Consider the following 10,487-nt stretch of genomic DNA (forward strand, 5'->3'; position numbering starts at 1 on the left):
TGAAGCCGATCGCTGCCATAAAGAGAAGCCTTGATCCAGCAAATCTCAACAACTGAGAAAGGGTTAAAAAAAAAAAAAAATATATAAAAGTTTTAAAAAAACAGCAAGACCGAGCCAGTGATCTCACATCAAGAACCATCGCAGAGTTAAAAGAGGGTGGGACCCTGGAGACCCTGCTTAAGTCATGTGATGGGCAGGACTCCAGGGGTCACAGGTCAGAGTCAGGCTCATTAGAGCAAGGTGCAGATAAATGGCCCAGAGTTTGTGGATTTACATGGCTGCACCAGGCAGTCCCAAGTAAAACATTCCTGGTTCTGTGCAGTCCAGGGACACTGAACTCCAATCCACTTCCCAGGAGGTTTCGGTCAAGATGGATTACCGAAGTTGGAATCCGGTCAGTGGAGACGTGGAGAGTCCTCAGAGCTTCTTCAGGCGGCTGTACAGCTCCCTCTTGCTCTTCTCTCCGGCCCATGTCCGGCTCTTCAGGCGACACTTCCGCAGATCTTCTTTGTAGTCTTCGTGGTGCATGGGGCAGTAGCCTTGTGGATCACAGAAAGGCTGTGGAAGAAACATGGCAGCGTTAGAGCTGAGGCATCATTGGTGTCTGCTAGAACATGGCAGCAGGTTTGTGGGGATGGCAATACCAGCAGTGTTATGGGCACAAAACCTGCCAAGCCCGTTCGCCCCAGGGATCTAGATGTACTAACAAGTCGGTGGCCTGGGCTCAGATCTCCTCCGAGGTACGTACACTTCAGATCACTATCCACCACATGTACAGTGTGTAATGTGTTGGAAACAAGGCATGACCAGTATTGTAAAGTCTGTGGAAAACCCTGGGACAGGCAGTCTTGGATACTGATACTAAGGGCATGTTCACACAGAATAAGGTGGGGTATATTGAGCCTCGGCTGTGTTGTGGTCTTGAATGCATGACCACCTCCATACAGATCAAACAGGAAATTAAAGCTCCATTCACATAGCCAAGCATGCCAGCGGAGGGGCGTCCTATAGTCTGTCCCAGAGACTACAGCGGGTCCTATCCTGACCAGTGTCATTAGAACAGAAACAAATACACTGAAGTCACTCCAGGGGTCATCTGACTATTGTGCTGCAGACTCAGCCCAACCTCAAATACACAGTTGTGTGAATGGAGTCTAAGCTAGCTGAAGAGAAGTCATTGCTCCTCATTTAAAGAGGAGCCTTCATGTCCTCAGGGCACATGTGGTTTTATTTGCTGCTAGAAGATGACAGTGCGCTGAATTCAGCGACCGATATGTATTGCTTCCCTCCCCCCACAGTCTTGGAGGGCTGAATTGCACAAGGAGCATGTGTAATATTCAAGTAACAGGAGCAGCAGCCTCATCCACTGTACAGCGGCAGTTCCAGGGATGGCAGTGCCGCTCCTATTACTACAATATAGGAGATGACGTTTACCTTGAACTTCTGGAAGAAATCCTTGTAGCCTCCTAACAAGATGTAGAGCTCCGGGTAGTGCAGACTGGGGTACTCGTTTATGTCTCGGTCCTTCTCACGTAAGAACTTGCACCTGTGAAGAGACAAGACCGTGAGATAAGGCACGTTAACGTCTACCCTAAAACCCATCGACCAAACAAGGAACAGCCGACACTGCTAACGGCTCACAATCCTACGAGAAACCTAACCAGGTCATTGTGTATAGTGAAGATGGGGTTTAGCTTATGAGCCTTGTCTGAACTGGATGCAATGACTTCTCAGCTGGGCACAGGACTGCCTTGTAGGGTTTGCAGGCTATGGATCCACTGTATTTAGACTAGGCAATGCTCTGTGAGCTAAGACATGCCTTACACCTTTAGAGCTCACAGAGCATTGTGTAGATTGGACACATTGGTCTCCACCTGTCAGCTCAGCTCAGGACTAGCCAAGCACAGTAACTCACATTCTGGGTCCCCGCTCGGAGGAGAACTCGCAGTGGAAGATTATAATCACTCGCTTGGAGTCCTGGGCCTGGAAGGGGTTCTTCAGGAGATAGTCCTCCACCTCCTGCTCCATGAACAGATTGATGGCTCCCTGTCAAGGAATACAAAGGTCCTGACATCAGTCCAGGTAATGGGGGGACATCATAGGCAAGTAGTATGGCAGATGGCAAAACAAACAAGTCTAATGGACGTCGCCTGATCTCTGCACAGACCACACTGAAGGCCATTTCTACAACCTAGCGGCTGACTGTAGGATTGCTAAAAACTAGTGACAAGATGAAAGAGGTTGTGCCACAAAACTTACCTGTGGATAGGGGATAAGTGATTGCTGGGGTCCAGGGGCATGGCTGGCACTGCATTCACCTCGATGGCACTGCAGTCTGTAACAGCGCTATATGTGTGAATAGAATGCCAGCCACACCACCATGGAGGCCTCAGGGGGAATACAGAGCTTCTCCAAAATTAAAAGGAACTTTTAAAAAACGGACACGTTTCGGAACCGATAGTTCCTTCCTCATAGCCAATACTCACCCTTATGTGCCCCCCTTCATACTCGTACGGGTATCTGCAGTCGATGATCACACAGCGCTCAATAAGAGAATCAAACTGACCATTCAGGATCACAGTCATCTGGAGGAGAGAGGCAGGAGATCAGTACGGGGTGTACAGTGATGACATGTATACTGCGCACCGCCATGTATATACACACTCACCATCTCCGGTGTGATGTATCTCAGCTCCTGGTGTTTACCGCTCACCGTGGGAAATAAAAAGGCCTAAAGAGAAGAAGAAAAGATGCATTTGACTCTAGATTTCCTGCACAGCTAGGACAAGAACATGGGTCAGATATTTGCTTTACTGCAGTCATGTGGACCTGAATTATCAGTTGTGCCCAGAATACTGGCCATTGTAAATCAGGGGCTGAGCAAAGTCTTAGACCACCACGCCAATTCTCAGATAGGTGATGCCAGCAAGGAATAGCATAGATCTCTTTAGGTGCATGAACCCCCCAGAGGATGTGCCTGGGCATAAGTCAGGGTCATTAGGACCGATGCGGAAACCATTGGTCTTGATAAGTCAGCCCCACTGTCCTCTATGGGAGGGTAGTGGGCATGCTCTGTGACCTGTGCAGAAGAGTCAGTGAACCATCTCCTAGCAGGCCATAGTCTACAGCATAGGAAGGGTCCGCTTAGTGGTATATAATGATAAACACCCCAGTGTGTCCCATTTCTGACACATTGCCTTTAAGAGTGAGGCATCATGGAGTACGATACAGTATTGTAGGCATCCAGTCAGACATTTTCCGTAATACATTTAGGAGTTCTCTGCTGGTCCTGGCCCCTGTTCACATGATCAGAAGCAGCATGTGACAACCAGTACCCCTCCCCCACCCCCTTCTATGCCCCCTCCTCCAGGTTCACTGCTCATCACCTGTGGTATGGATCTGTCTGCTAACATTATACAAAGGAGATGAAGAAAGTGAAGCAACTCAGCCTAGGTGCCGACTCCAATCATGTGACCAGTGCTCAGAACTAGCCTCAAACCCTGAGTTTTGTCCCCAATAGAAGCCTTACATAGAGAACCCCTTAATGGCTTGCCTGAAGGATGCATCAGTGTAAACACCAAGGTCTGTCCACCCCCGAATAAGGCGGCAGGGCAGCACCCCAGGCCCTTCAATGTATATCCAGGCACAAACGGAATGGCATGTAATGCTTGTACAACAAAAAAGTGTCTAGCTCCACATTGGGTCTCCATAGTGGCAAGTTACAAAACCCCTGAGTAACCTACTATGGACAGATGGGGGCGTTAGAGATACAGTGCCCATTTCCTTTGCAGCCAGTGTGAACCTTTAGCTCCTTTACCTTTGAGAAGTCTCCGATAAGATCTCTTTGGTCATTGTCAAATAGATTTTCAATTGTTTCTTTAGAAAATGACTTGGATCGCATCACACAAGTTCCCTGCAAGAGAAGGTTGTCGGTCAGTACTGGGCATCAGCAGGCGGCCATTCATAACAATACACACTATGAACTCCGACCAGACCTTCTCAGGCTCCTGATCTTCAGACAAGTCTACCATGCTTCGCCTCCTCTTGATTTTTTCTGGCATATCCCCATGTGGAATCTCCGACCTCTTTGTTGAGTTTCTGGACACAGGAGGGTTGGAGGGAGACCCAGCCTCATAATACTGGAGGAGGGAAGAGGACACGACTAAGGCCTTGTTCACAACTGCATCGGTAATCTGTTTGGGGAGTTCACATGGGGACACCCCCCACCCCGAACGGACACCAAACGCATTTTCAAGTGCTGTGCAGTGAAAGCACACGGATCCCCATAGACTATAATGGGGTCCATGTACTGGCCGTGAGATCTCCGCACGGGACAAGTACTTCGTGATCTATTTTTCTGTCTGCATGACTCATGCGGAGATCTTGTGGCAAGTACACGGACCCCATTATAGTCTATGGGGTCTGTGTGCCTTCACTGCAGAACACTTGCAAATGCGCTTGTTAGCCCATTCGGGGGTCCCCATGCAGACTCCCAAAACGGATTACCAAATGCAGATGTGAACTAAGGGTTAGGATTGCTCCCCATGTATAGAGAGACAAGTAATTGAGCAACTACTTACAAACTCAGGGCGATGTAGAACCAAGGGAGCCGTCCAAAGGCTGGCCACACCGCAAGGAACCTCAGCATTGTTCTGGAAGGAGAAAGACAACTCTGGTAAGATTCCTTCTTGTAGATCTGTCAGTACTAATGATAAAAAAATATGCAAATCTATTCTCCAGGATGTAATTAGGAGAACAGTGCACTCTGTATGCCACCTTATAGAGGGCAGCATCCTTAACATCATGAACGACTCAGTTATAAAGTCTTTTTAATCATAATGTGGATTTAATTCAAAAGATAGAAAAACTTGCCCATAGGTTACATATGGCATTGCAGCTCAGTGAATGAGTGATGTGGACAGGTGCGGTGCCATATTTCAGGCAGCAGACAAATCCTTAAAGGGATTGTACAGGCTTTTGAAGACATAGCAGCTTTCATCTCAGGAAGAGCACGAGACTGAGCTGCAGCATTGCCATGTAACCAGACATGTCACGTCCTGAGAATAAGAAAGCAGCCATATTTCTAAAGTTCTGCACAACCCCTTTAAGGCTGGGGTCCAAAAGGGATAAGGGATGGGGTGGAACTGACACCATTACCGTATCCATTAAATTTGGTTGGAAATCTCTATCCTTTACACCAGATGGAATAGCAGCAACCCATATAGGCCGCTTCTACATGCCATGTAGCATATCAACCAGGGATAGGAATAAACTCAACCAGCTGGTTAGAAGGGCCGGCTCTGTCCTGGGGAGCCCCCTGGGCCCAGTACGTACGTGTGTGTCAGAAGGACACTGTCCATAGTGACCGCCATGCTGCAGAATAAATCCCACCCCATGTATGAGATGTGATAGCACTAGGCAGTACTGTCAGTGACCGACTACTTCACCCCAAGTGTGAGAAGGAACTAGCGGAGGATCTTTCAGAAGGGCCGGCTCTGTCCTGGGGAGCCCCCTGGGCCCAGTACAGGTGGTGGGTGACAGAAGGACACTGTCCGTGGTGAGCTCCATGCTGGAGAACAAATCCCACCCCATGTATGAGACATGATAGCACTGGGCAGTCCTGTCAGTGACCGACTGCTTCACCCCAAGTGTGAGAAGGAGCTATTGGAGATCCTTCATTCCAACCGTGGTCAGGCTGTGTAATCTACAGAAAGCTAAAATGTAGATCATTTCACACAGAGGACTGAAAGACATAAGTTGTGATGCCCCTCCTACAATCCTCTTTACCATGATGTTTTATCTGTACCTACTGTCTCTAATGCCTGTCAAATTGTCACATAGCATAACCTTATATCACCCCATCCATGATCCTACCTCCTGGTCATCTCCATCCAGCATGTCCAGGAAGCCATCGTCGCTGCTCTCCGTTGTGGTGGACGTACAAGACGACTTCCTCACCAGGACCAGATCATGTCCTCTGGATTCACAGCTCTTTACAGGTGAAGAGAACTAGGAAGACACGAGATATCAATCACCATATCCCTGGCCATGGTATAAGGTGGATACAAAAGGAAGCCTTGCCTGTAACGTACCACACACGCTGGAGAAGAATTCTGTCTCTGCACAAGCAGTTCCTTTCCCTCTCCTGAGCATCGCGGGCGTGTAAAACTTCTAAAAGTGGGTCTGGCTGGGATTTTGAATTGGAAGGGTTCCTGAAATGAGATTACAATGAATGAGCACATACACCGCTCCCATTACTGGACACGCAGGAGACAAGGCAAGAAGCACCAGATTACATAGTGTCACGCCTAGCCCTGCATTTTCTTACTTACATTTTCTTTGTTCTCATCACCAAGATGAAAAACTTCACAATCCAGGGAATCTGTGAGATTTCGTTTGAAGGCAGGACTGGAACCAAGAAATTTTTGCTGGAAATAAAAAGAGAGGTTTATAAGAACATATTACACAACTTTTTCAGGCCAAGAATATTGATCACCTTCTCTAAGGATTGCTCATTGGGACACCCAACACCTCCACTGATAGTTGTATGGACACAAACAATGGGGCAGGAAGCAGACAGCGCTGTTCTGTGTAGTGGCAAAACCAAGTCATTGCAGCTGATCTGTAGCAAATGGTCTGGCCGCCACAGAATGGGACATGAAGCAGACCGTTCCATCAGTGACTGATAACAGACTATAGGGGGAGGGGGTGTTCTGATTATTATTGTTTATTTATATAGCACCATCAATTCCCTGGTGCTTTACATTTGGGGGTTACATACAATGCACAAAATATACAGGTGGATAGAATTCTAACAGTGACCAACTGGCACAGTGGGGTAGAGGGCCCACAATCTATGAATGTCAGAACGCTATCTCAGCCCAGAAAGCCCCTTTTACAAAAAGTCATCCAAGTAGCTTATAACTCGAAATGGACAAAGGTTGCCAACAAGTACTCACCGGCAGGGATCGCCTCCTCCGCAGGGGTAACTTTGCACTGCAAAGAAAAAAACTGGTTAAAAAAAATGAGGCAAAATTAAATACAAAGCAAAGTCCTGCAGGTCATACACAGCGATTGTGACAATACAAATGTGCAGAATGGAGTCAGTCCTAGTGCAGGGCCAGAGGAAGTTGGATACAAGGAACCTCTGACGTCTTTACATACTTGCCAACCCTTATACAATGTTGGCCATATAAGTGTCGCAGCCTCTGCTTGGTGAATGACCAGCGCTACAATGTATAACCAGTACGTACTGTATTATCTATAGTAAGTAGAATTAAAGCAATGAAATAGCAACGTCAGTGACAAGGAACTTACTTTACAGCTCGGCCAGAATCACACAGCGCCTTCTCAAACCTGAAACCAGAGAGAACTAGCATTAGCCACAGTAGAAGCAGTACACGAGTATTCACACAGCGAGTCCGCTCAGCGGGAGGTGTCATTTCTATCGTGGATATCTAAGTATTGATATGTGATCATTTTACAGCCCAGACTGTAATGTCCACAGGTGAGGTCTCATAAATAATACTATAAGGGCAGCAGCCACTGAATGCTGCACCAACAATTGGTTAAACTTGTCCAACGAGCCAGGAGGAATCAGCAGGGGGCGACAGAACCTGGAATTCTAAATACATGCAGAGTACAGCCCTCACCCCACTCACCTGTCCCCAGCACTGGTGTCCTGTTAGTCTCCTGTGAGGAGCCCGAGGCTCATGTGACTGCCAAGACCAATCAGTGGCCTTAGAGCACCAGGAATAAGCATGTCCCCCTCCCCTTTCATTTTACACCACCCTGAGGCGCTCCACATCTCAGGCAACACTTTTAGGAGGTTCTGCCATGATTGTGAATATTTACTTCCAATTCTGCACAAGCCAGAGGTTCCTAAGGTGCCTCTGACCCTAGGTCAAGTGATCTGCAGCAGCCCCCTCCCACCCCCAAGTGGCTCCGCCTCCTCAGAGGTGAGGGCTCAGTCCAATCCTGTGACCTACAGTCTACTAGCCCAGAGTTGTCCCAAAAAGAACCAGAGGATGCAAGTACTGAAACACTCCTTGAAGAACCCCTTTAAGCAATTAGAACAGATGTGGGGTCCCTTAGAAGACATCTGTGGGGGGAGGGGGGCACTTACGTCTCATCCAGGTCCTTCAAGTTAACCGCAGTGGGAGATTCCAGACCAAGACCTAAAGACAAAACAGAATTTCAGCCATCAGAAGCGCAGAGAGAATCAGAGGTGAAGCCTCAGCAGAAAGCGATGTATAACAGAACCACGGTGACTGCATTGTGTGTCAAGCCTGACAACAGCCGACATACCCCTCACCCCCGCTGACCAGTCACCAAACCCTTATCTACAGACACCAGATTTAAAGGACCTCAGAAGTGACCCGGTCAGCAGAGTTACTGAGCAGAAGCCGATGGATCTACATCTATGAATCGTGAGGTCTACAGCACTGGACATAGCAGTGACCGCAGGGGAGGGAGGAACTACCCAACACCCTCTCCGCAGCCTAAAACAGCCGACAGCACCTACAAGTCATACAGTAAGTTTACAATTACTTACCAGCATCCATGGACTCTGAGGAGTCTGTTCTATGCAGAGAAAAGCGATCGCAGAGTTTCCTCTTTGGGGTCTCACATTGACTACAAAGAAAGGAGTCAGGCAAGTCATCAGCGGAGATTACACCGGCAACAAAGGGTTAAGTGTCACAGGAGGCAAAACTACAGGTGTAAGGTGCCTATAATATATGCACAGGTCAGGGGGAGAGGACTAAGGCTACATTCACACCTGCACTGGGGCTTTTAGGTCTGTATGGAGAACTTTACTGCACCAGTTTCATAAGGACAGATTCAGGGTTGGACTGGCCCAATGGAGAACTGGTGAATCCCCTGGGCCCCCGAGCCCTGACTGAAAGTCCTCATTTTGCCAATGCAGATGGAATAAGGCCCCTGACCAAAGCATTTGCCTCAACACATGGGCCCCCCCATTAGCTGATGCTGTACATGGTGTCCTCCCGATATAGGGACAGTACAAATCTGAGGACACGTGTGCAGCGTCATCATCAGCTAATGGCCGCTTGTAATCCTGCACTGAGCTGCAGCAGCCGTCACTTCTTTCTTATGAAGTCCTGTCCCTGCTGCCTGAACTCCTCCCCCCCCCCACATCGTAGCATGTGGGGATAGGGAGCAGTCTGCTGTGATGCTTCAGTGATGGTAATGTGAGTATATTGTTTTGGTAAAATCTGTCTAATATGTGTACATTTGTGTAACGTATGTGTCATATATATTGTGCGAGTACTGTATTTTTGTATACAGGCATGTTTGAGTATATACAGTATGCTATAATGAATATGTGAGTATGTATATATTTTTTTGGTAGATTGTGAGCCCCATATAGGGATATATGATATAGGGATCACAATGTACATTCCCCCCTCCCCCTCTATCAGTATGTCTTTGCAGATTGGGAGGAAATCCACGCAAACACGGAGAGAACATACAAACTCCCTGCAGATGTTCCTGGCAGGATCTGAGCCCAGGACTCCAGTGCTAACCACAGCCACCGGGCTGCCCCCATATCATTATATATGACATATGAATATATATATGTGTGAGTATATATGGTATATGTGCAAGGCCTAGGTCACATCTGTGTTTGGTAATCTGTAATCGCTGCTTACAGGACTTTTCTCTCCGCATGTTTCATATGGCAACAGAGGGGAGGAAACCACAAGGAGCGCATTATAGGCTAAGGGATTCCCAGGTTGTAGTGTGTATAGGCTTCTGTTTGGAGGGTCCCCAAGTGGAAACCCAAACAGCTGTGAATTGGGCCGTATACTGGATGTAACTCAGCACCCATCTCAATGTAACATGACTGCTGCCCCATATGGGAGATAGATATATATATATATATATATTATACTCCACATATTACAGAATATTGGTTCACGTTACCTCCCGAGTCCTGCCAGCTGGTTCATGTTGAGCGCCAGGTTGGTGACTGGAGACAAGGCCGAGGCGGTATCTGCTTCACAGGAGAACAAGGCCTTGACTACAGGTAACCCAGACAGGCGGTTGGTGCCTCTAACGTGAGCTGGGGCCGAGCGGGGCATGTCCATGCTGCTACACAAAGCTCTGCGGCCGGACACAAGATCTGCAAGACAAAGAGAAGGTGGGGACGGCTCATAATATACTAACTATATACAATATATACACAAAGCAAAGGTGGCTCATCATATGCTAACTATATACAGTATATACACAGCTCAATATAATACACATGGCTTATCATACACTATATACAGTATACACAGCACAGGCGGCTCATCATATGCTATATACAGCACACATATATATATATATATATATATATATATATATACACACACACACATACACACACAAATGCATATATTAAAAGCTAGACAATTGCAGCAGACCTAGGCTAGCCTCATACATCGCCCCCATACTCCCCACCTGCAGATCAGATGGCTCCC

The 10,487-nt window shown here is 47.6% G+C and overlaps 1 protein-coding gene across 1 annotated transcript; it reads right to left on the reverse strand.

Moving 5' to 3' along the window:
- Nucleotides 1-254: 254 nt before the first annotated feature.
- CDC25A (cell division cycle 25A) lies at nucleotides 255-10,109 on the reverse strand. The gene is made up of 16 exons (XM_075269927.1): nucleotides 9,946-10,109; nucleotides 8,555-8,634; nucleotides 8,126-8,177; nucleotides 7,318-7,356; nucleotides 6,960-6,996; nucleotides 6,333-6,428; nucleotides 6,093-6,212; nucleotides 5,875-6,009; nucleotides 4,581-4,652; nucleotides 3,996-4,139; nucleotides 3,818-3,913; nucleotides 2,669-2,731; nucleotides 2,487-2,585; nucleotides 1,916-2,046; nucleotides 1,435-1,546; nucleotides 255-558 (listed from the first exon to the last, which is right to left on the reverse strand). The coding sequence occupies exons 1-16, from the start codon at nucleotides 10,107-10,109 to the stop codon at nucleotides 418-420; spliced, it is 1,581 nt and encodes a 526-aa protein (XP_075126028.1). The 3' UTR covers nucleotides 255-417.
- Between the last annotated feature and the right edge of the window lie 378 nt (nucleotides 10,110-10,487).

The sequence above is a fragment of the Leptodactylus fuscus genome, chromosome 4 (assembly GCF_031893055.1).
Source record: "Leptodactylus fuscus isolate aLepFus1 chromosome 4, aLepFus1.hap2, whole genome shotgun sequence".
Classification (NCBI taxonomy): domain Eukaryota; kingdom Metazoa; phylum Chordata; class Amphibia; order Anura; family Leptodactylidae; genus Leptodactylus; species Leptodactylus fuscus.

What these genes read in the sequence shown, in the direction of transcription:
- CDC25A (XM_075269927.1), bottom strand. Translation starts at nt 10,109, where the DNA reads ATGGACATGCCCCGCTCGGCCCCAGCTCACGTTAGAGGCACCAACCGC. An exon ending in CTCAGAGTCCATGGATGCTG is followed by an intron (nt 8,178 to 8,554) that starts GTAAGTAATTGT and finishes TTTTGTCTTTAG; the next exon opens with GTCTTGGTCTGGAATCTCCC. An exon ending in GGAGGAGGCGATCCCTGCCG is followed by an intron (nt 6,429 to 6,959) that starts GTGAGTACTTGT and finishes TTTTATTTCCAG; the next exon opens with CAAAAATTTCTTGGTTCCAG.